At 41.7% G+C, this 26,337-nt stretch overlaps 1 protein-coding gene across 1 annotated transcript in view; it reads right to left on the bottom strand.

Annotated features, from left to right (window-relative positions):
* The window catches only part of LOC149463370 (T-kininogen 2-like), a 33,761-nt gene extending 8,668 nt beyond the window's left edge, over window positions 1-25,093 (bottom strand). Inside the window, exons 1-7 of the mRNA XM_089675595.1 lie at window positions 24,859-25,093; window positions 17,348-17,461; window positions 12,644-12,734; window positions 9,674-9,849; window positions 7,293-7,403; window positions 2,392-2,476; window positions 1,061-1,206 (exon numbers count right to left, since the gene is read on the bottom strand). Of these exons, the coding sequence (XP_089531721.1) occupies window positions 1,061-1,206; window positions 2,392-2,476; window positions 7,293-7,403; window positions 9,674-9,849; window positions 12,644-12,734; window positions 17,348-17,461; window positions 24,859-25,053 (918 nt within the window). The 5' untranslated portion in view covers window positions 25,054-25,093. The remainder of the gene's footprint in view (window positions 1-1,060; window positions 1,207-2,391; window positions 2,477-7,292; window positions 7,404-9,673; window positions 9,850-12,643; window positions 12,735-17,347; window positions 17,462-24,858) is intronic.
* Window positions 25,094-26,337: the final 1,244 nt, after the last annotated feature.

Here is a 26,337-nt window from a genome sequence, read left to right on the forward strand (position 1 = left end):
TCCCAACTTTAAAGTCTGGATCCACCCAGATGCCTGGACCAGCAGCTAGCTCAGCCTCTCAGTGAGCCTCTGAGATCCTGAGACAGCTGCTTCTACCTCCTGCACAGCCCAGCACTTCAGTGGGCACTAGAGGGGCAGAACAGAGAGCCGGTGACTGACAGTCCAAAAAAACACCACTTGCCACGAATGACAGCTTCCTAGCTGACAGCCAAATGTACATAAAAATGCAGGGTATACATGGTGACATCATTGACCAAATATTGACATGAACATATTTTGGTCAATGATGTTAACCAGGAGCCCCCCCCCCCTTTGTATATACTTGTATATACTGGGGATCTGTCATTTGTGGAGAGTAGTAATCAGGATAAGACATCGGTAAGTGTGTTTTTCTTTCCCTGGGTTGGTGGGCATCATTCATTATGATTGACAAGGCTCTGCCTTGCTGGACAATGTGACTGATGATGGATATACATTGTGGGGCTTTTTTATGTTTAATAAAGGAATTGTCACTTGTCAGTGTATGGTGTCTTTATTTACTATTTACTGGCTCCCTAACAACCAGCCTGAGTGGCAAGCTGTCACATTTAGCAGTGGTAGTATAACCTCTGTTAAATATTTCACTTTCCTCTGCAGCCAGAGATTTGGTTGAGCTCTTCATTGTAACTCCAAACTAGCATAATTCATCCTGAACATAGATTTAGCCTGAACATGGATCTCATCCCTGTTCTTCAGATTTGCCACATTTGCCACATCATAGAAGTGTCTATAGAGTTCTATATGTATTCCTGCTCCAAGGAAGCAACTAGAAAATTGAGAACATTTTTCGAAAATTATTTTTTTTTGGTATGCTGTGTGAATGAGAACATATAACAAATGTGTTTTAGCATCATCAGCAGGGTATTGCAGGATAATTGGATTACAGACAAAAGGGAGTGGGTTGAACTAGTAAAGACCAGAAATCTGGTTGAAACATGGAACTATTCAGCAGGTTTGCTATACTCCCTGTATGCATCTCAATTCTCAAGGTTTAATTTTCAATTTGGATTAGTATACTCACCATTTTTCTGGTAGCTTCTGTAAAATTAGCCATGCTATAAAGGTTCGTGTGGTTCTTTAAATTATATTCTTCGATGAACTTCTTTATCAAATCCTGTATCTCTGGGTCAACTGTATCCACAACAATAGGACAGTGAAGGCAAAAACCTAAAGAAGCAAATATAAGGTTTACTTTTGTAAGCGATTTACTACAATAATCCATTATTACTGTGTGGTTTTATGCACATACCATAGTTTGTTAGGTTATAAAAATTCCCTTCTATTTAAAAGGTAACTATGGGGATTAAACTTATGGTGATAAAAACTAGCTTCCCACATCTCTGTCCTCACAGCTTCACTTTAATGGAGTACTTATGATCATCAGAGAAGTGCATTATTGTAAACAGTGTTGGCAATATTTTTTCCATAAGGAAATCACATTTGCGTTTTTAAAATATACACTGAAAGCATACAAACATGTTTTAATTTTCAGTGAAAAAGTAGGAAACCCTTTTTACCCTCTACAGTATGTTTGGATGGGGTCTTCCACTTTTGACCCATGGTGTTCTACTTAGTTCCACCTTGATGGTAAATACTTTTCTTCATCTTTCTTTTTTCAGCAGAAAACTGACAAGCTTGTCAATAAATGCACTCCCTTTAGAAGCTTTATTGGCTTTCATTATCTCACTAATGTGTTGTGCAACAAGAGAGCAGCAATCAGTAAACAGGGCTCTAGGGAATATGAGAAGGAAGACCATTACAGTTCAGCTGAATCAGAGGGCAAAGAGTGTTTTCTGTTCTAACTGAAGATCAAAAATGGCTTAAAATGTTTATCTCTATAAATAGCAGTATAAAGGTGAGCTTGCATTCAACACCTTCTGCGGTTGATTTATTGGAGATGTAGGACATATTTGTTTTGCAAAGTGCATTTTCACTTAGATGAGCAAATGAAGTGAAGCTAAGTGAAAATTCTCATGAGTTTCCACAGTGTACTCCAGTCACCCCCACCCCCACTGCATACTCCAAAAACATTCTGGTAGGTTAATTTTATCTTGTCTAAATTGTCTTCTGTACGTGTGTACAGTTATGCTCATGTATTATCACATTCTTCATGACAGTCCCAAAGCAAACAATTGCAAAAACTTCAGCAAGAAAATTCCATGGAATAAGGTTTTTAAACTTTTCAGACATGGTGCCCAGACAGCTGGCCCATAGAATTGCAGAGTCGGATATGACTTGACATAGACACAAGCATACCTGCTTATACTGACTACTATAAATAAGATATGGTATGTCAAACAAAATGTTTAGCAGATTGTTTTTATGCATATCATATTATAATAAACTTTTTACCTGTGCTTAAGTAACATTGCGAAGTGATATCCCTAACTTCTCCATGTGGAGTCACCATCACCTTGGTCAAACAGTGTCCTCTGTCCTACAGAAACAAATTTGTTTACTATGTTCATTATCTACATTATTATTATTATTATTATACAGTATTTATAAAGCGCCGATAGTTCGCTCAGCGCTGTACATTACAAAGGGGGACAGAACATGTGACAGAACAATAACAATACAATGCAAAACATGAGGGGATCGAGGGCCCTGCTCTTTCGAGCTTACAAATTAGGAGGGAGGGGATGGTGGCACAGGAGGAGAAAGCTGTGGGGGATGGAGTGGTAGGAAGAGTGGAGGAGGTCGGCAAGTTAGCAGGGGGTGGGGTAGGCTTCCCTGAAGAGATGGGTTTTCAGGGTGCGCCTAAAGGAGAGGAGAGTAGGTGATAATCTGATGGGTTGGGGCAGGGAGTTCCAGAGGATGGGTGACACCCTGGAGAAGTCCTGGAAGCGGGCATGGGAGGAGGAGACCAGGGAACTAGAGAGAAGGAGGTCTTGTGAGGAGCGGAGTGTGCGTGCTGGGCGGTACTTGGATATTAGGTCAGTGATGTAGTTCGGGGCAGTATGGTGGACGGCTTTGTACGTCAGTGTTAGGATTTTGAATTTGATCCGTTGCACAATCGGAAGCCAGTGGAGGGATTGGCAGAGGGGGGTGGCGGAGATGGAGCGGTTGGAAAGGTGAATGAGTCTAGCTGCCGTATTCAGGATCGACTGCATCCCTTTATTTTATTTCAGCTGCTAATCAAATAAGGAAAGGCTTTTGGAAAGTCGGCATGCAATAAACAACTTTTCCAATTATATTAATAAGTCCATTTTTGTTTATGCAGGGCTTAGACTTATAGTAGCTCTCAGCATCTAGAGGTACTTAACATGGACTGAGCATCAGAAATATGTTTGCATGATAACACTCAACTCAAGGCAGAAATATAACACAGAAAAAAGCTATTTATTTTTTATTATTATTATATATTTGATTTTTTTTTTCATTTTAATACAAGCAGTGCAGGTACCTGAATTTTATTTGGTATCCACCCGTTGCAGTCCCTGTACAGCAGAGTTCAGACTGGAGGTGGGAGAACCTACATAAGAAACCAACTGATTTGGCTGTGGTGTAAGGAGCATGCTGATAGGAAGATAAAGCAGAGTGACTGAAAATTGAGCTCATCAGTCTTCTTCTTCTCCTTCCACTGTACAGTCAGTGTAGGGGGTGAAGAATAGGCCTGTAAGTGTTATTGAACTGCAACAAGGAAAAATCATGTCTCCTTCCTTTACAGACAGGGTTTTGTAATGTGGCAGAGCTTTGTAAACATCATAACAAAATGAATGGCATATCAGTGCTCTAAACCAGCACACCTTCAAAGCACCTGCCTTGCAGTGTTCCAGAGCGTATGTTAACACACTATCATGTGTTGTGTTGTGTTTCTTTGCTAGCCCATGGAGAATAGGCTTCCTTAACCCTATGCATGTTGACATGTATTATTTGTGTGTGTGTTTGTGTAGGCCAAGGGCCTTAAAAATGTTATTTGTGTTTTTGTATTTTATTTTTTAACCATTTTGTTTTTTCTCTGTGACTTTATTGCTATCACTAGGGTGCTGACAAGCCCCCTATATGACAGCATTTTGTACTTGGATGTCTGCCCTGCACTCACTCCAAGCACATCGGGGGCAGAAATTCCCCAATTTGCTGTTCACCTGGTTCTGCAGGCTAGGACTGGACAGATCTGAACCCCGACGTGCTCAAGATGAGAGCTTTCTGGTTTATTCAGTGCAAATTAGACCAGGTAATAGATGTTTAAATGTATATAGCATGGCCACAGGTTCACTTTAAAGTATAAAGTACCTTTGTGCACAAAAATAATAAGATTACAGCTTCATGAAAAAGCATAAAGAAGTCCTACAGATGACTTTGTCTCTCCAGGTTCATCCGTAATTCACAAACTGCTGCCAGAGAGCAAAGCTGTTGGGCAATAAAGAAGCAGCAGCACACTAAACTCAACTCTCTTCTGTCTGTAAGTGCTCTTTTAGCATACAAAGTATACAGTATGTACATACAGCAGGCCTGATTATCTCCTAGCGCTCTCATCTTCTACCAGTGCTGCTATGCCAAAAATGACAGAGGCTGAAATAAAGGCAGATCAGGCATATATGCTATTTTTATATAGAAATATATTAACAATAACTTTAGAGAAGCATGCAACTGCATTTATAGTGTGTTTATTGGTATGTCAACAAGGCATAAACAGTGGTGTATTTAGGTTTTGTGCTGGCCTAGGCAACACAAAAATTGCCCTCCCCCTCCCCAGTGCACCCCCACTGTCTCTAGTGCACCAACATTTGTTGAGCAGAACTTAGTGGTTGACCACATCTTTCTGTGAAGCTGTCAGTTATTGGTATGAGCGGTGTGAAGGTGTCATTAGAGTATAAGCGTTGTGAAGGTGTCAGTTAGTGGTATGAGCGGCATGAAGGTGTCAGTTAGTGGTATGAGCAGTGAGAAGGTGTCATTAGTGGTATGAGTGGTGTAAAGGTGTCAGTTAATGGTATGAGCGGTGAGTAGGTGTCAGTTAGTGGTATGAGTGTTGTGAAGGTGTCATTAGGGGTATAAGCGGCATGAAGGTGTCATTAGTGGTATGAGCGGCGTGAAGGTGTCAGTTAGTGGTATGAGCGGCATGAAGGTGTCAGTTAGTGGTATGAGTAGTGAGAAGGTGTCATTAGTGGTATGAGTGGTGTAAAGGTGTCAGTTAATGGTATGAGCGGTGAGTAGGTGTCAGTTAGTGGTATGAGTGTTGTGAAGGTGTCATTAGGGGTATAAGCGGCATGAAGGTGTCATTAGTGGTATGAGCGGTGAGAAGGTGTCATTAGTGGTATGAGTGGTGTAAAGGTGTCAGTTAATGGTATGAGTGGTGAGTAGGTGTCAGTTAGTGGTATGAGTGGTGTGAAGGTGTTATTAGTGGTATGAATGCTGTGAAGATGTCAGTTAGTGGTATGAGCATTGAGTCGGAGGCGGGGGAAGGACTACAACTCCCAGCATACAGTGCTCCCGGTCAGGCTGTAGGCAGCTCTGAGGGTTGGTGCTCCCAGAGCTCTCCGCAGTGTATGGTGGTGGGGAGCCAGAGCTGAGTGATGATCACAGAAGTCGGCACTGTCCAGGGGAGGGCTGATACTCCCAGTCCTCACTGTATTCCTCTGCTGTAGTAAGTGACGTCACTGACTTCTTTCGGCGTGGAGCCGCTCCCCTGAATAGGCCGCCCAAGGCAAATGCCTTGTTTGCCTAATGGCAAATACGTCCCTGGGCATAAACTCAGCAGTCAGAAATGTCAGTACAGTACTGTATTGCAATCCCACACACATAAATCTTTAACCTTTTGCCTTGTAAAAGTGTTTAGGACCCAGAACATATGAATGTATATCAATACTTACTTTGATATTGTGCTTTTACATTTTGATTTTTAACCCCTTCCCATTGCTGGCCCTTTAAATGGATCTAAACGCAGGGAGCATGCTCTCAGCACAGTAAAGTGTTTACCAATAAACACATATATACAGGGATACAGTGTTAAAGCCCATGCACAGACAGGCTGAATATGCGCCAGGTCAGCAGGAACTGGTTAAGGAACAAAAGTTCCTGCGCAATGACCAGTAAATAGATCGTTTTTTTATGTGTAAAAATTTTCTTGATCTTTTTTTCAATGATATACATGTATACGCATGTCAACAGATGCACATTTTTGGACTCTATGTTACAGATCTGAATGTGTTACATTTGTATGTATCTGTGTGAATGTCTCAGTTGAAACAATGCGCTTAGATCCATAAATAGGAACAGTTGTAAATGCAGTTTTCTCTGGCCATGTGAATAAGGCCTTAGAAGTGAAATCCAGAATGTTTTTTTATAAGGATCGGATCAATACTAAGGCTTTTTGCATGTTAGAAAGCAATCAAAATAAAAAAAAGCTGCCAACAAAAGCATTGAACCCGCATTTGTTATTATTATTAAAGCCTCCTTTTGCAGTAATAAAATTTTAGGATCTATATGTAAAGCAGACAAATTTAAATGTTGTTTCTTTAAAGTCAGATTTTACAACTTTGACTTTTAGGCTGTTTATAAAGACTTTCTGGAATTATTTAATACCATTTTTATCCTCACTTACAAAGCTTTCAAAATATGCTTATGTTTGTACATTTTCACCAGATTGTTCTTAAATCTTATTTGAAGATTGAAGTGGGTTTATTGGAAAAAAAATATTGTCAGTTTTCTTTGAAACACACTGGCTATATTAAATACAGGTATGGAAAAGCATGTCATTAAAGGATGATGAACTTCTCTGAGAACACTGTGTGTGAAATTACATTTTCACGGTATTTTCGTTTCGAAGAATTATACATTTGGGGAACAGGTGACAAAGATTTTACAAATTGTTGTGAAATTAGTCCTTTTTACAACTTCTTTATGAATAGTTTCCTGATATTTGAAAAGGTATACTTTTTTTTTGCTCATAGCAACCAATAAGCATTAACTACCATTTTTCCTGTTTATGTCTGAAACTGAAACATGGATTCTGACTGACTGCTAGATAGCTTACTGTTTGCAAATTGTACATACATCAGCCTCTATCTTTTTTTAAATGATATCAGTTTATACACTCTTTCTTCAAACAATTCTTGCAAAGATGGCAAAATTTACTCCCAAAGATTCAACTTTGAAGTTTGGGATTTTAATATTTAAATATTACAAAGAAAACATGTTATTAAAATTGTGTTATTCAGCAAAAAGTTTTGAAACTTGAAGAGACTTGACTACTTTTGCAAAGACAAGGACATGTACTTCACAATATCCTTTTAATCGATCAAAACACTCACCCCATTTATATCAATTGTGCATTCTTCTTTGTTCACATTAGTAAATACACTCCTAGAACAACTTGTTTGTATGATATTAAATTCAAGGCTATAGATCCAACCACTGACAACCTAAAACAGATTAAACATGGGTTAGTAATTATGTCTTTTCTGCCTGAACAGGATGGAAGGAAATCTTTTCAAACTCCAGGTATTTCATATATACCCCCATGGCTTCCTGGCAATCTACACATTTATAAAAGGCAGATAGAAAAGTTAACAAACAATTATTTGTGCGCATGCGTAGTAGTTATGTCATCTGGGCCTGGCCAAACCTGGAAGAAGACTGGGTAAAGATAGAAGCACCCGCAACAAAGAGTAGCACTAACATCGCAGGGACAGAGAGAATCGCTTTCTTAGGTAAATCTGACAAAATGTGGAAATTTGTTGCGCATATTTCCCTATTATGGGAACAACTTCTTATGGGCATAAAATCCTTAATTTGTTGGTTTACTTTTGCTTTAAGCACAATCTGTACATAATATTTCAAAAGGGTCCATAAGTAGGCATCACAGCAACTGTTGCTCCTATCTATAACAGGTCACCTGTATAAACTCCATATACAGAAACACACTGGGGTTGATTTACGAAAACTGGAGAGTGCAAAATCTGGTGTAGCTGTGCATGGTAGCCAATAAACTTCTAATTTCAGCTTGTTAAATTAAGCATTGACAGTAAACCTGGAAGTGGATTGGTTTCTATTATTCCTGATTATGCACTCTTAGGGTTCTTTCACACAAACGTTCTGATCAGGTCCGCCAAAATGTATTCTGCTACATGTCTTTGGAAAAAAAATCACAATAAGTGTATATTGGTGGTCTGTGTGAAAGTTATGTCTACAAACTATGGTATATATACTGTAATTTACACAGATTTGATGCTATACTGGTAATGGTGGTGTTCAGTGACTTATAGTGGGACTGTGATAGTGTGGAAGGCAATCTGGAGCTAGCTGATGCTGGCTGGGAGGTACACTAACTGGCTAACTGACACTGACAGCAAATGTGACACTAATACAGTGATCAGTGCTAATACTATACACTGTCACTGTACTAATGACACTGCCTGGGAATGAATTAACATCTAGGGGCAATCAAGGTGTCAACTGTGTGCCTAACAATGTGTAATGTGTTTAAGATGTGCTGCTTTTACTTCACTATATGGCAATTTTTTTCCCCTGCCCATACCACCCTGCCGCAGTAAATATACTGTGGCGGGGTGGCAAGTGGTTAAAAAATCCAATTAATGTATTACCTTGATATCTGAAGTAATGAAAAAGTTATCACCAAATAAACAGGTCCATAGCCATACTGTAAAAATTACTGTGGTCCACAGGGGGAAAACAGGTGTGAGAAGCGAAGTGGATAAACTGTATGTAACCTCAGCTACATACAGTATACAGTACTGTGTTCGTCCAGCTCCCAGAACAAAATCGAGTAGGGCTCAGTGTTGTTCAGCAATTCACAGGGAACTTTGATTTCAATGAATGAATACAAAGCTTCCTCTGATTGGCTGAGGTGGGTGGATGGCATCACAATCTCCACCTCTGTCAATCAGAGGAAACTTTCCCATTCTGTTATGGAAACACAGTGCTGTATACTGTACGTAGCTTCATACAGTTTATAGTACTCCCAGCTGCTGCATCTGTTAGTGAACATAATAGTTTGGTCCAAACCAACTATTTCAACTTCACTGAAAGCTGGAGATGAGCTTTAGGGACTTGGTGGTGCCTGCACCCACTGACATCCTTAAAAACCGCTTACAATGGGAAGCTGTCATTTATACTAGAGGTAGAAATACAGCCAAAGTTCAGTCTAAACTTGTGTTTGGACCAAACCTTAAAGCGGAAATAAAATCTAACAAAAAAATATATATCTGGGCCCCCTGCAGGGTAGTGCCATAGTGTGCTAGTATGCACCACATACTGTACAAGCACATTATGGCAGACTTTCCTTTCAAACAAAGCCCTCCAGTGGTTCGCTGTCACCACTGCCGTCATTTCCATCTTCACCGTCTTTTATCCAGGTTCTTGTTTGAATAGCCACAACACGATGACGTCACTCCCGGTCCCTGAATGCAGAGCGTCACTGTGCATAAGCCAGTGACATCATCGGTTGTTGCCTATGTGATTATTTCCTAAACCATACACATTTAGGAGATATTCATTGTCCCTATGGGTAAGCTTTATTGTAAGCTTATCTGTAGGTACATGTTTAAAGTGGTAGTTTTCTGCTGCTTTAAGCTCATCCCTAAACATTACTGAAAGTTGGCACATACTGAACATAAAAAAAAGAATTTGATATATATATATATATATATATATATATATATATATAGCTTACCTTGCGCTCAGCTTTTGTAACATTATCCAGCTCAAAGTAGAATGGGTGGTTTGCAATCCTGTTAATGTTTTCCATTGCAGATTGTAAAATTGGTGACAGCTCCTCATTTTTTGGGTCTATAGGTTGATAACACCCCAGGCATTGAACAACAACGACATTCACAGTAGGCTCTACAACTAACAATAAAGTGTGAGACAGAAATTTACCTTTACATAAAAACAATATATTGTACCATTAACTCATGGAATTATATTTTTAAAAAGAACTTGGCAGAAATTTTTCAGACAATGTCCATACAGTCAAGGATTTGATTGTGTTTAGACTACATGAAGTATAGGAAAGTACACACCAAGTACATATTAATGGAGATATTTTTACCTACCTGCATTAAAGTATAACTAAAGGCAAAACTTTTTTTCTGTTTTGGATAGAGTGGAGAGGGATTAGAATACCTAGCAGATTTTATCGCTGTCTGTGCCCATGTTAGGTAGATTCACCCTCTCTATTTGTCCATTTTGTCATTACCACTGAAAGTGAAAGTAAAATAAAACTCCAAATTTTGGGTTGTCACCAGAAAAAGAATAGAGGGGAAACCTTTTAATGGGGACACTAGCTCTAGTGACCCTGGTGAAAACCTGGGAATACCTCACTTTGGAGGGATTTTCTCTTACCTCTTGTTTTTGCTATGGGACAAAGAAGGGTAATCTGCACAATGGGACACAGGTGGCAAAAAATATTGACAGGGGTGATAACCCCCCCCCCCAAAAGGCTGGTATACACAGTCAAATATCGGCTGGTATTGCCCAGTAGACATGTGCATTTTGTTTAGTTAAGATTAGTTTTGCAGATGAAAATTTTATTTGCGGAGATTTAGATGTATAAGGATCTCCTAATGGACATAGTAACAAATGTCAATGAATCCGAAAAAAAGTCTTAATGAGATTAAAAAGATACTAAACATTCATTTTTTTTATTTTTGGAAAATAACAAACATGTCCATACTTACCTGCTGTGTGCAGTGGTTTTGCACAGAGCAGCCTGGATCCTCTTCTTCTCGGGTCCCCTGCCAGCTCTCCTGGATCCTCCTGTCTGTCAGATGCCCCCACAGCAAGCAGTTTGCTATGGGGTCACCCACTGCTCCATGTGTCCATTCACACAAGGAGTCGTGGCTTGCCCCACCCCCTCTCTCTCCTTATTGGCTGACTGACTGTGATTGAGAGCAGCGGGAGCCAATGGCTCCTGCTTGCTGTCTCAGCCAATGAGGAGGCAGAGACCTGGGACAGTCGAGGCTGTCGTGCACGTTGCTGGATCTTGATGGAGCTCAGGTAAGTATTTTAAGGGGGTTGGGGGTACTGCTGCACACAGAAGGTTTTTTACCTACCTGCATAGAATGCATGAGGGTAAAAAACCTTGAGCCTTTACAACCACTTTAACAAATGCATTTATTTCATTCAGATGGCGTCACATGATGCAATAGTAGCTCACCCCATGGGGAAATGAATAACATTTTTGTTTGATAATTCAGGTTCGGATAATAAATGGATCTGAATTTCTTTCCATTTGTTAATTCCAATGCACATGACACCAGTTGATATTGTCCAGTCTGCTCACGCCATTTCTCTTGGTGGGTTGGGCTAGCATTGGAAAATATTGAATCCTTCCAATTCAAAACCATTCTATTTGATAATATATCGCATATATAGCAGTCTTCCGGAAAAACTGCAACATTTTTCAAAGCTACTCAGACCAACGAATATATAAAATGAATACCAAAGATACTAAATGAATTTCAAAAACAAAATCGGTTCAACATAACGACTACGGTGAAACAAAATTCTTCAATGAACTAATGCATCAGAAACAAAACAAAACAAAAATTACGAGTGTGGACATGTCTATTGGCTGTTTCAACAGAAACTGGCCGGCATTCGGCCAGTGTGTACAGCGGCCTGTCTGACAGAAGTCAGTCTAACAACAGACTTCTTTTGAATGGGCAGGCTGGAAAACCAGCATTCAATTCGCACTGGCAGCCAGTGGCTGCCAGCACTGATGTGTGTGTCAGTGACACCCTGTCAGGATACAATAGCTCAGTGGGGGAGATCACCTAACAAACATCACTTAGTTAGTACGGCGACCTCTCAGCTTTTTTCCTTCAGTTCGCTGGGTTGAACAAAAAAAAAAGTTCTTGTGTGTACCTAGCATTACTCTATCCAAAATTAAAACAAAGTTTTGCCTATAGTTTCAGGTAATTACTTTGTCATTGTCAATAGCATTTGCAGTCAATTTGTTAGTACATCTGCATGCTAGTTTATTATGAGAACTAATTGGGAATTGGTTGATATTTCCAACCTCCAAATTCTGCCAAAAACAAATTGTATGCATGTTTGAAGAGTCATGCAGGACTATATAATAATGCAGACCACAATGAAGCCCAGCAGTGATTCAGCAATCAATTGCCTCAGGTTTAATAAGGGTGAACCAAAATCTTGTTGGTTTTGATATTTCGCTGAACATCATCCTATTACTTTGCACTACCTTGAATACCTCTAATTGTATGAACAATGATTATTCACTATCTAGAGATCCTTAGGCCCCTTTCACACGGGCCGACCTTCAGTTTTTTAGGCGGACCCAATCAGACTCTCCATTCTCTTCCATGAAGTGGCAGATGTAAATGGATGGATGGCGATCCATTCCCCATCGACCTAGCAGATCGGATGGCAGTCGGGTGTAAACAGACAGGCGTCCATTACATCAGCAATAGAGGAGAGCAAGCTGTGTCTGTGTCCGCTCTGCATAAGCAGAGTGGACACAGACCAGCCAACCACCTGGCGGAGACCACCCTGTGTGGTAGGGGCCTTACTAATTTCCATATAGTTACATGGTTTATGACGTTGAAAAAAGACACAGGTTCATTCACTTCAACCTTGTTGAATTTGAAAATATAACATTAACAATAAGTTGACATACCTTTAGGAATAATATGGCAGTTTTTGGATAAAACCATCTTTGTGTTTTGTGCTGCATTAACCAGAATGTGTGCTGAGCATTCCCCTCTTTCCTGAATGGACAGAATAAACAGCTTGAGAAATACATAATGCTAGAAAAAAATCATATTCCAAAACAAGATAGAACTATTTATGTGAATGTCTGACATTGTTATGTCACTGGGCATACTAGTGGGCCTAAGTGAGCCTTTACATTTCTACCAGTTTCCACTTGCAGCACCTTACTAGAGCTTAGAGGCAATTAGAAGTAGAATGTGTTCTCTGTATTGAAACCCTCTTTCAACACTGCTCACTTCTGCACTCTTCACCACCTTCTTCCAGCACTGCTCACCTCTGAATCCCCAGCCACCCTCATCCAATGTTGCTCCCTTTCGTATCCCTTGGAACCCCCTTCCCCCACTGCTCACCTCTGCACTCACTGTAACCCTTTTCCAACACTGTTCACATCTGCAACCTTCTTCCAAAACATCTCTCTTCTGCACCCTTTGACACCTTTTCCAACAGTGCTCACTCCTGCATCCCCTTCTGCCCTCTTCCAACACTGCTCAGCTCTGTACCCCCTGCCACTCTCTTCCAGCTCTGTTCCCAGCTCCCTTCTGCATTCCCTGCCAATCACACAGCTATTCTTTGAATCCCCTGCCACCCTCTTTCAAAGCTGCTCATCTCTGCATTCTCTGACATCTTTCTTCTCTTTGCTCACCTCTGCACCTCCTGCCACCCTCTTCCAGTACTGCTCTCCTCTGCATCCCCTGCAACTTTCTCCCAACACTGCAAACCAATGCCACCATCATCCAGCGCTGATTCTTTTTCCATCTCCGGCCCACCTCTTCCAGTGCTGCTTACTTCTGCAATTCCTGAAACCTTCGTTCAATGCTATTCACCTCTTCTTTCCCTGCCACCACTTTCCAATGCTGCTCTCTTCTGCATCCTCTGCCATCCTCTTCCAGCACTGTTTATTTCTGCACCCTTGTCACCATCTTCTAACACTGTTCACCTCTGCATCATATGCAACTGTCTTCCAATGCTGCTGACCTCTGCATCCTTGCCACCATCTTCTAACGGTGTTCAACTATGCATCATATGCAACTGTCTTCCAATGCTGCTGACCTCTGCATCCTTGCCACCATCTTCTAACGCTGTTCACCTATGCATCATATGCAGCTGTCTTCTAATGCTGCTGACCTCTGCATCCTTGCCACTATCTTCTAACGCTGTTCAACTCTGCATCATATGCAGCTGTCTTCCAATGCTGCTGACCTCTGCATCCTTGCCACTATCTTCTAACGCTGTTCAACTCTGCATCATATGCAGCTGTCTTCCAATGCTGCTGACCTCTGCATCCTTGCCACCATCTTCTAACGGTGTTCAACTATGCATCATATGCAGCTGTCTTCTAATGCTGCTGACCTCTGCATCCTTGCCACTATCTTCTAACGCTGTTCAACTATGCATCGTATGAAACTGTCTTCCAATGCTGCTGACCTCTGCATCCTTGCCACCATCTTCTAACACTGTTCACCTCTGCATCATATGCAGCTGTCTTCTAATGCTGCTGACCTCTGCATCCTTGCCACTATCTTCTAACGCTGTTCAACTATGCATCGTATGAAACTGTCTTCCAATGCTGCTGACCTCTGCATCCTTGCCACCATCTTCTAACACTGTTCACCTCTGCATCATATGCAGCTGTCTTCTAATGCTGCTGACCTCTGCATCCTTGCCACTATCTTCTAACGCTGTTCAACTATGCATCGTATGAAACTGTCTTCCAATGCTGCTGACCTCTGCATCCTTGCCACCATCTTCTAACACTGTTCACCTCTGCATCATATGCAGCTGTCTTCTAATGCTGCTGACCTCTGCATCCTTGCCACTATCTTCTAACGCTGTTCAACTATGCATTGTATGAAACTGTCTTCCAATGCTGCTGACCTCTGCATCCTTGCCACCATCTTCTAACACTGTTCACCTCTGCATCATATGCAGCTGTCTTCCAGTGCTGCTGACCTCTGCATTCTTGCCACCATCTTTTAACACTGTTCACCTCTGCATCATATGCAGCTGTCTTCCAATGCTGCTGACCTCTGCATCTCCTGTCACCCTTTTCTAATGCTGCTCAGCTCTGCATCCCCTGCTACTCTCTTTCAACGCAGCTTAAATTTGCATGTCCTGCCACCCTCTTCCAACACTGTTCACCCCTGCATCCCCTGTCACCTTCTTCCAGTACTCCTTACCTCTGCACCCCTTGGTACCCTCTTTCAACACCGTTTACCACTACACCCGCTTGCCAGCCTCTTCAAACACTGCTTATCCTTGCATCCCCGACACCCTCTTCCAACGTTACTCACATCTGCATGCCCTACCACCCTCTTCCAAAACTGCTTATCCCTGCATTCCGACACCCTTTTTCATTTTGCATCCCCACCACACTCTTCCAACACTTACATCACTCTATACATCCCTGCTACCATTTTCCAACATTGTGCACCTCTGGATCCCCTGACACTCTCTTCCATTGCTGTTCACCTCTGCACATCTTGCATCCCTCTTTCAATGCTGCTGACCTTTGCATCCCCTATCATCCCCTATCAACACTCTTCACGCCTTTAGCCCCTGCCACCTTTTACTAACACTGCTCACCTCTGCATCCCAGGCAGTTGTCTTCCAATGCTGCTTACCTCTGCTACCCTCTTACAGCACTGTTTACTTCTGGATTCCCGCCACGCTCTTCCAACGCTGTTCATGTGTGCACACCCTGAAACCCTCTTCTATTATATGTTTACAATAAGCAATATTTAAAAAAGACATTTTAAATGGTTTACATAATCTATTTTATCTAATTACAGTATCTATTTTATTGACATATTTCCTCCCAGACCCAGTCAGTGGGCTGTGGCTACAGGGCAAAAAGGCACCAGTATTGTCAGCATAGAAAAGACACCCCACTGCACTCCCCAGTTTCTTAAGTCCTGTATAATAAAAAATAATAAAGTGCTGACACTAAACTTAGGGAGGTGTAGAGGGAGGTCCTGGGCAACAAGTGTGGACTGTCACTAATGTGACTAGCAAATGCGCAGCAACACTAACGCACATGTGCAGTTGAGGCTCGTGCTGTGATTCCAGGATACATACCAGGACACAAATCCAGACAGCTGGCAAATATGTATAAAGATGGCAGCGAGGAGAACTACCCTGGAGCGAGAGCAATAATTCTAGGGCCATCGTTCACAACTGAAAAGTGATGACCTGTAAAAGCTTTTTAGGCATAACCTAAAGACAATATTGAGTACCGTAGCTACACAGGCATGCACAATTTTGGCTTGACATACCGTATTTGGTATTTGTTCACCTGCTGGACCTTTCCTGCTTACAAACAAATTGGAGATTATGTTGTGTTTGTGTGCACTAACAATAATCTAAAATATAGATTTAAGGTGACTGTAAAGGCTCGATTTTTTTAAATAATTAAGATGTTATACTTACCTGCTGTGTGCAATGGTTTTGGAAAGAGCACCCTGGAACCTCCTGTTCTGGGGTCCCCCATTGGCTCTCTTGGTTCCTCCTCCCTTCTGAGTGCCCCCATAGCAAGCCACTTGCTATGTGGGCACTCATGTGTGCTTGATTTCGAGCTGGGAGGTGTGCGGCTATTGACACCCACAGCATGGCTCAGCCTGTCTACTACCCACTCGCAGGATTTCATTGACAGCAGCAGGAGCCAATGGCTCCCACTGTTGCTTTGTTCTGTAAGGAGAAAGAGAGAGGAGAGCACCACTGCTCTCAGGCACAGTGCTGGATCAAGATCAGGCTCAGGTAAGTATTGGGGGGGGGGGGGGGCTGGAGGGCAGCTGACCATGGAAGGCTTTTTTTTTTACCTTAATACAGAAAATACATTAAAGTGTTACTAAACCCAGGACCCTGCATTCACTGTATCTGGTCTCCCACAATACACAGAACATGGAAATGCAATTAGTTTAGTAAATATAAACTGCTAAATACCTTTTTCTCATCACCAGTTAGAGCAGTCTTGTGACTACTATCAGTGTTCAGCAGAGCACTGGTTAAAACTTGTAGGAGGGTTTTTCATTCTGCTCTATAAGCATGCAGAACCCCTGATCTCTGTCTGGACAGTGCTGATTGGCCCTGTGCTGATCACATGCACTCTCCCAAGAAAATAAAACCTCTCTGGCAATACACACCAAACTGAGCATGTGTAGTGTGAATCCACATGCTATATCTTATCAGGAGATAAGGGGGGGGGGGGGGGCAGTGGAAGAAGGGGAGGATCAGAAAAGTCAGCATCAAACAGCATTTTTACACAATGCAGAGGATTAACCCCTTAGGTTCCACCAATAGTATATCAAGCAAGCTATACAGCATATACAGACTGATTTTACTGTTGTGGGTTTAGTCACACTTTAAGGTAAAAATCCTTAAGCCTTTACAACCACTTTAAAAACCAGTAGCAAAAATATTGTGTAACATAACAAAAAATGTGCAATTTACCAACATTTTATTAATCAAGGTGTCTGCTTTCAGCAAATATATAATGTTTGGGGGTTTAAGTCCATTTTCATGTACAAAATAGGCATTTTAGTATTTGTGCAAAAAATGAAAAAAACTGCTCTGGCAAATGAACACACAAGTCAGTACAGCCATGTGAACTTACTGCATCTTCTGCTTTGAAGTCACATTGTTTCCAAGATGTAGCAACTTTCAGGGGACATACACTTTCTCGTATCTCAAAATTCACAAACTGATGTGTTAGGCTGTCATTTTCTTGCTGTTAGTAGAAACAAAACAACAGAAATTGTTTTAAAGAAATGTTCATGTTTTATATTTTTTGGTAGCTCTCTTTTTTAAAGTTGCTTTATGTTCTTTGTAAGAGTAAATATATAAATCCATTATGCTCAAGCACACCCTCTTAGTGCCAACTGTCCTATTTATTATGCACATGTGCATCAAGACCATGGGGTTGATTTAGTGAAGGTAAATATACTGTGCACTGCAAGGGCAGTTGCTTTATATCCGAGGGGAAGCTCTGAAATGAGGAGAAGCTCTGCCGATTTCTTTCATCCAATCATGTGCAAGCAAAAATGCTGTTTTTTTATTTTCCTTGTATGTTCCCCTCAGATCAAGAGCAACTGCACTTTCAGTGAACTTGGAGGGCACAGCCTATTTGCCTTTAGTAAATCATCTGCCATGTGTTTACGTGGCATTTATTCAGCATTTTTAAAGCCTTATAAAGCCCTTCAACACCTGCCATGAATATTACAATGAGCACCACACAGTGCTGTTCACACAGGAGCAGTAGCATTGTGTTGTGTTGTGTTTCTGTGGCAGGCACTTGCCTACCAGGCACTTATACCCCCTTCCGGGCCAGGCCTATTTTCAGCTTTCAGCGCTGTCGCACTTTGAGAGACAATTGCGCGGTCATGTAACACTGTACCCATATGAAATTTGTATAATTTTTTTCACACAAATAGAGCTTTCTTTTGGTGGTTTGTACTCACCGTTGGGTGTTTTATTTTTTGCACTATATAAACAAAAAAAGAGAAAAAAGTTGAAAAAAAATGTTTATCTTTGTTTCTTTTATAACATTTTGCAAACAGGTAATTTTTCTCCTTCACTGATGTGCGCTGATGAGGCAGCACTGATGGGCACTGATAGGCAGCACTGATGGGCACTGATAGGCGGCACTGATGAGGTGGCACTGATAGGCGGCACTGATAAGCAACAATGATAGGCACTGATAGGCGGCACTGATGGGTACTGATAGGTGGCACTGACTGGCAGCACTGATGGGCAGCACTGATGGATGGCACTGATGGGCACTGATGTGCACAGGTGGGTGGCACTGCTAGGCACTGATGGGCACAGATGTGTGGCAATGCTGGGCACAGGTGGGTGGCACTGGTGGGTGGCACTGCTGGCCACTGATGGGCACAGGTGGGTGGCAATGCTGGGCACAGGTGGGTGGCACTGCTGGGCACAGGTGGGTGGCACTGCTGGGCACTGATCATCAGTGCCCTGATGATTGGTGCAGATCCCTCCTCTGACAACTGCCGGTTATCGGCAGTACTTTCCTCAGGCTGTGACAGTGCGAGGAAAGTGCAGCTGATAACTGGCAACTGCATTTACCGGTGATCTGCTGTGTCATTGGACATGGCTGTTCACATGATAAAAGGTAGCTGTGATTGGCCTTTTACCACATAACATGATCAGCTATGTCTGTAGGACACAGCGATCACGGAGATCGCTGGGTGCGCGCCCCAGGGGCACGTGAGAGGGCGCGTTCTGGGAGGATGTCATATGACGCCCTCCCAGAACTGGCCGGCCGCAGTGAAGCCGTCATTTGGCTATCTGCAGTCGACAAGTGGTTAAAAATTAAGCAACATGATGTTTTCATGAGGCTTCAACGCTTGTCAGCCGTGTTCATTCAATTCAATGGTGATGCTCTAAAACCGCCCCTTAACAGCACCTATAGCATTTATGGCATGTTATTGAAGCATTTATAAAGTGTTAGCGGGACATTGGGGAGAGGCAGAGGAGGTTCCTGTGTCCCAGCATGCACTGGGAAATACTAGAGAACAAGGATAGTGCAGCTCCAGTCACTTCCTGTCTGTATCGAGCAGCCTGTGGTGCTTCTATGTGCAGGCAAAAACATCAAGCCAGCAATACTGACAGTGCCAAGTTGGAGCAGAGGCATTGAACAAAGCCAGTGGCAAAGCTTTTTGTGTCATCGAAGCTGAGCTGGACCAGGCTGAGTGTTAAATATATCAAAGTATTCAAATTAACCTTGCAAGGAATTCACAAAAATACCTGTTATCACACCAAAACCCAACCACACCTCAAAGTAGATCATTCCCTCCACATCACTTCCTCTTTTAGCACCTCCCACTAAGCACTTCCCACTAGAAAAGCAACACTTCCGTGGGCATTTATCATAAACACATCATAAACACCTCATAAATGCTATAGGTGCATTAATGAGCATTGCTTCATCCTTCATAATCAACACACGTGTGGAGAAACCCTAAAGCTGAACCTTTAGACTTATTTCCCCCCCATCCCACCAACTAAACATCCCATCCTACTCGAACTAATCTCACACTGATTTGAAAGAAAGACCCCCTACAGTAAATGGCTGAAATGCTTAGCTGATTCTACAAGTCCCAAGTCCCCTTTGCTTCCGATTTGTAGAACAGAATAGGAAGGCCCTCCTTTGGGTGCTCACCTCACCGCCTTGTGATATGGACACTTCCTATTGGATCTTGAAGACTCCAGCAGCAGAGTGATGTTATGACATGGGGCAGCAACAAAACCATTGGTCTGCACTCTCAAAAGAGGTGTCAAGAAAGGTCATGTGACAGTGGGCTCCAGTAAGTAAAATGGTGTGAATAGGTGGATGGGACAAGCAAAGTGATAGATTGCAAGGTATCTTTTCATTTTCCTTGGATATGGACTTTAGGTCATCATTTGTGATTTTTTTTGCGTTTTGAAGAGAGTTTTAAAGGATGCATGGACAACTTAATGAATAGTAGAGGTGGTACAATTTTCTGTCCTTTGTGAGAAAGTTATAGGCATCCTGAGGGGAAGGTGTGATGGAGTGCTAAATGTATCATTGCAAGAACTTGGAAACCCTTTAGCAGAAGTGTGGCAGTGCCTATAATTCTTAATAGCTCAGCACCACATCTGCTAATGCATGCATTTTTGAGCACCCCAAAACACATGGTGCCGCAGCATCATGTGTTTCGGTGTGGTGCCATTTTACAAAAAAAGTTGGTGACTTCCTTTGTGCATTTCTTGTAGGACAGCCCATTGAAATTTCTTGTGCACTCCATCACACTTGCATGGTGTTAACGGAGACTTACTTCTGCACCAAACAGTGCATTGAAAGTATAGTTATCACTTCCAACAGTCCTGTTATTCCTTTTATAGGCATTACATAATAACATTCTCTGTTGCCACCACTTCACCCCTTAGCACCCAATACACATAGATTTACTCTCATGTTGCTTCTCTCTCAGCAATGTGCTCCGTACAACAAAGTCTCAGTTATCCAACCACAAAAGATAAACTTTGGAAGTAGCATACTTACCCTTACTGACATACAATATCTTGTACCCGTGGTTATCAAACTTCTGTTCTAGATCCAAAAAATGTTTTCTTGTCTACTTGCTGACCAGTCACGTACCTGGTACATCACTGGATCTCAAGTGGTTGTACCGGGACAATGCCTGAAGCAGGCGTCATCCTGGTATTGTTACTTATAGTTGACGGTCATCTTTCTTGTATTAGTGATCAGAGAAGCTAACTAGCTGCTCAATTATTATTGCAAGCAGCAGAAGGGGGTGCCCCCCCACCCCACAGCCACCTTCTGCCGCTTTAACAGGATCTCCTCTCTATGATCGACCAAGTGATGCTGCTGCAGGATAGTCACAGAGCCGAACAAAGACCGGAGCTGCTTTGTTGGCTCTGTTAAATGGTAAACTGGTTTACTGGGAAACAATCAGCACAGGGGCGGACTGACAACTCATGGGGCCTCCAGGCAATAGGGGATCATGGGGCCCCTGTGTCCTTGCCCAAACTCAAAAAAGCCTATGAAAAAGTTACCAGGGGCATCTCGTGGTATTATTGGATAAATTAGCGTGTCACCCAATGTATGGTCTCCATTCAGTAGCCAAAAGAGGCATACAAAAAAAGAAGGTTGTGAAAAGAGATTCACAGAAAAGCGGCTACATAATGAACAGAACGTGACACTCAGGAAATAATTTCCAAAAATTATGCTTTATTACACATATATAGATATGACATATGGGCATTCGCCCTGGTTTACCATCACCTCAGTATGAGACAATACACACAGACCTAAAACCATTTAAAATGACACCAGAACCGGTCTAAATGTGTGTGCACAGCAGGGAAAATGGCTACATGAGTCTAGTGTCCCTGTAGCACAAACATATAGGTGAACACTTCCCTAGGGAGGTGTATCCAAAAATTATGCCATGGGCATACCAAAATAGAGGATATAAGGGATTAGGCAGTAACCATTATGGCAAATCCCTATCAAGGAATCCAAAATTTATGCAGTAATGTGTATATCACATGTATGCCATAGAGCAAGCACAATATGCGTCAAAAAGGAGAGTAGCAGGCCTCAGGCCTGTATGAAGGAAGACATAAATGTCAAATATATTATACAATACATTCCTGTGCCGGCACAAGTGGTTGGGGCCCATTCATCTGTAATATAGATAGCTGTTTCCTAAAGCTCTTAGATGGGAATATGCCCCATTTATTTCCAGGATGAAGGAAAAGATGCACACAGCAGCACTCTGCTTGAAATGGTTTCTTCACCACTGCATGTGGACTATACACCACTTTTTGTAGGAAAAGATAAGACACATCCCAAAGACTCTTCTGCCTGTTGAGATATATATGATGGTATATCTTGTTTCCTATACATAGCACCATGATGTCCCCATCCTGTAGTGAAACAAACAATATGTGGGAAGTCACTGACAGAGCTAACACTCTATGGAAGATATATAGGTCATATAGATCACAGAGGACCATATATCTAATGTCCTGTAACGATCCACTCACCACCTGTGCTATGGATAACAGGAATGAAAGAGAAGTCCTTCATAGGTACTGCCATACAGGGCCAAGGCGGCCAAGGAACCACCGCTGACATCCGCTGATATACCGTGGGTTCCAGCCCCTTCTCGGCGCTTGTGCTGCTTAAGCTTGCCTCATGGCTTGTGAAGATGGCTTCCTCCTTATGGGTCAGCGTGCGTTCCACCTAGTGCGCATGACCGGAAGTGACGTATCTGACGTATGACGTCAACGCGTTTCGCCGATGGGCGTATCTCACTCAGCTTCGTCAGGACCAATGAAACAACCGCATTTCAATTGCCTATTTATAGTGGGTTGAGACCCACCCATTTATGCAAAACACCAACCTGCAGTTATTCCCAATGGAAAAAAGAAAGGGCTAAATACTTAGCACAGCTGCTGGTCATTGTTGAATATAATTAAAAAGACAGACATCCGGAGACAACAGAAAGGAGAGAAATTTTAGTAATTTTGATGATGCATACATTGATCAAGAAATCATGTGTTAAATATATTCGTCAACTAAAGCACCCATCACATTCTAACCAGAAGGTGGGGATATTAATAAGAGAATCGACAAGTCTATCCACTGAATCAAATTATCAAAAAAAAACCCCTATGAATTACCATAATATACCACAAGATGGCAATATAGCATGAAAATTCTCATTAAGGGTCACTTCAACAGCAATACCCCAATTTTTAAAAAATCATCCTATGGTATAATAATTATTAAAGCAAAAAGGTACATAGAAAGAAATTAGCTCAACATACCGTCTTAATAAATTTTGTTTGGAGCTATATTTAAACTCATAGCTCGAGGGCCTGCTACTCTCCTTTTTGACGCATATTGTGCTTGCTCTATGGCATACATGTGATATACACATTACTGCATAAATTTTGGATTCCTTGATAGGGATTTGCCATAATGGTTACTGCCTAATCCCTTATATCCTCTATTTTGGTATGCCCATGGCATAATTTTTGGATACACCTCCCTAGGGAAGTGTTCACCTATATGTTTGTGCTACAGGGACACTAGACTCATGTAGCCATTTTCCCTGCTGTGCACACACATTTAGACCGGTTCTGGTGTCATTTTAAATGGTTTTAGGTCTGTGTGTATTGTCTCATACTGAGGTGATGGTAAACCAGGGCGAATGCCCATATGTCATATCTATATATGTGTAATAAAGCATAATTTTTGGAAATTATTTCCTGAGTGTCACGTTCTGTTCATTATGTAGCCGCTTTTCTGTGAATCTCTTTTCACAACCTTCTTTTTTTGTATGCATCTCGTGGGGCCCCCTACTGACCCCGGGCCCTCGGGCAGTGCCCGAGTTTCCAAATAGTCAGTCCGCCCCTGAATCAGCACCATTTTTTTAAAAATAAAAGCATTCAGTCACACCGAAGGCTTTTAAGAGCAGAGGAGGGATTTGGGATCTAATTGACCACGAGATCCCTCCATGCAAAGAACCTGTCACAAGGGTTGTTTACATTCTTTTTGACAGCAATAAAAGTGATAAAAAAACAAGTGACGGTGTAAGCAAAAAAAAATTAAAGTGCCCCCGTGCTTGCGTGCAAACACAAATGCACGCATTGGTCCCGCACGCACACAAACACCAATCGTCTCACACATGAGGTATCACCGCAAACTTCAGATCATGGGCAGTAATTCTAGCATCAGACCTCCTCTGTAATTCTAAAGTGGTAAGGCTTTTAAAGCGTCGCCTATGGTAAAACATACGTCGTTTGTCACCGATGCATGGGTTTTAAAGTGTGACATGTTTGCTATCTATTTACTAGGTGTAGTAATATCTTTTATATGTTACAAAATAATTGGGTTATATGTTGTGTTTTTTTTCATTAAAATTCAAAAAAGTGTATTTTTCTCCAAAAAATTGCATTTGAAAAATTGCTGCGCTGTCACCGTGTGACATAAAAAATTGAGAAACCCACCAATGTATTCTGTAGGGCCTCTGCTTATAAAAATATACAATGTTTGGGGGTTCTAAGTAATTTTCTAGTAAAAAAAACAAACAAACTGATTGTTACATGTAAATAAAAAGTGCCAGCAAAACCCTGGTTCTTAAGTGGATATACAGTAGAATAAGAATTCAACCTAGTTTATATAAAGGTCTTTTGGTTTTATTTGCTCAATTTCCATGGAAAATGGGGTATACAGACATCCTTTTAATGTTGTATGCTGCATATAGATAAGATAGTAGCTTCCCAGTTCATTCAAAAAATGTTTCATAAGCTTTGGACAACTATCTAGTATGTGGATCTAACACCCATTGACTGACAGTTCGTGGGGGCAGCAGACATAAGAAAACAATTCCAATCTACATTGTTTTCCCCAATAATAAAAAGCAACACCTTTGTAGTCCCCTCAGCATAGCCATAAGGTTGAACACTCTGTCGGACTGAATATCAGTCAATATGGGTGCCTCAGATCTCACCTGCAACCATCCTCTTATATCTATGGACACCTTTATTTATTTAATCTATATCCAAAACAGAGAACAAAAATTAAGGAATGGAAAATGTACCTACCTTTATCTTGGCATCTGTGATTCTATACAGAATAAACAGGTTTCCATCAACTTTTGCTTCATTGTAGGATTTGAGCGCTTCATCCACTGCATTAAAAATTCTCTCGCCATCACAGTCCACATCAATAGCTGGAACTGGAACAGCAGAACCTAAGGAGCAATAGGAGAAAAGGAGAAGAATGGGCAGGAGCCCCATTGCCGACAGTGATTTAAAAAAAGACTGCTCAGGAAAATGTGAACTGAATACCTCCAGACAAAAGCAAAGGTGAATAAAAAGCAAACAGAACACTGAACAGAGAATGGTCAATAAACTTTGGTGATCTGTATTACTCAATCCCACAACTCTAGTATAGGTTTACAGAAGCAATTGTTTGAGTGGTCAGTGCATGCCATAAAGGTTGTCTACCTTTACCTGTGTTAAAGGATAAGACCATCTTTGGGAACATGTTACGTTTTCCACCCATTTTTAGGGTGGAACATGTAACGTGTTCCCATAGCCGCAGCCGCTGCCTACCGCCAACAGATCATACGGGACAGAAGTCTTCCTGTACTATCTATCAAATTTGAAATTTTTTCCGTGGATTTCCGTGAATGAATGAACTGCAAGTTCCGACAGCCTTAGCAGCTGTCGGCTTGTAGTTTTCAAATAACTACTGTACCACTGCACAGTGCCATGGTAGTTCATTGAAGCTTCTTGTGTGAACATCTGCTTGCTCGTACATCTCGTACAGAAAGCAGATATTCTGACAGGTCTGCAGGAGACCCGCATGGTATCAGCAATCTACTGATCACTGGTGCAATGCTTTCCAGGCTCCTGTAGACAAAAATAATAAGTGTGCATTTTTTTACCTGCAAACAATGTGCATTTATTATTTTTGTCTAAAAGGTAAACTTATCCTTTAATAGAATTTCATGACAACTTAAAGCATAAAAAGTTCCCCTTTTTCTAACCCCCCTAATATTTTTGGCTTTTTTTGGGGGGAAGCTGGTATGTTTTTAGCAGGTACCCACTCCCACTTCTGCCTGGATCGCCTAGGTGGGAAAATATGCTAGGCATGTAAGTTGACTGTTAAAACCCCATGTACATGAACAGTTATCGGTATATTTAATGGAGAGAAATTCAGCAAATAAGATTTATTTATTATTTATTTTTAGGGTTGACATACACTTTAAAGTCCAACTGAACCTTTAGCTTAACCCCTTCCAGCAGGAGGAATGCATTCTGATCATGTGACCACTGTGATAGGCAATCACAGTGGTCACATGACCATAAAGCTCACATTCGCAAGTAGGCATGAGGAGCTTTGCGGTATTGCCGATAACTGTGTTGGGAGCATGCTGGACTCACACTCTCAGAACAGAAACTGTTTACATAGGGACGCAGACAGTATATGCAACCAGGGGCGTATTTACCACAAGGCAAACAAGGCACTTGCCTAGGGTGGCATTTTTCAGGGGGGCAGCACATCCCCTCAGAAGA

The sequence above is a fragment of the Staurois parvus genome, unplaced genomic scaffold, assembly GCF_062004578.1.
Source record: "Staurois parvus isolate SC_StPar_1 unplaced genomic scaffold, SC_StPar_1.0 ptg000155l, whole genome shotgun sequence".
Lineage (NCBI taxonomy): Eukaryota > Metazoa > Chordata > Amphibia > Anura > Ranidae > Staurois > Staurois parvus.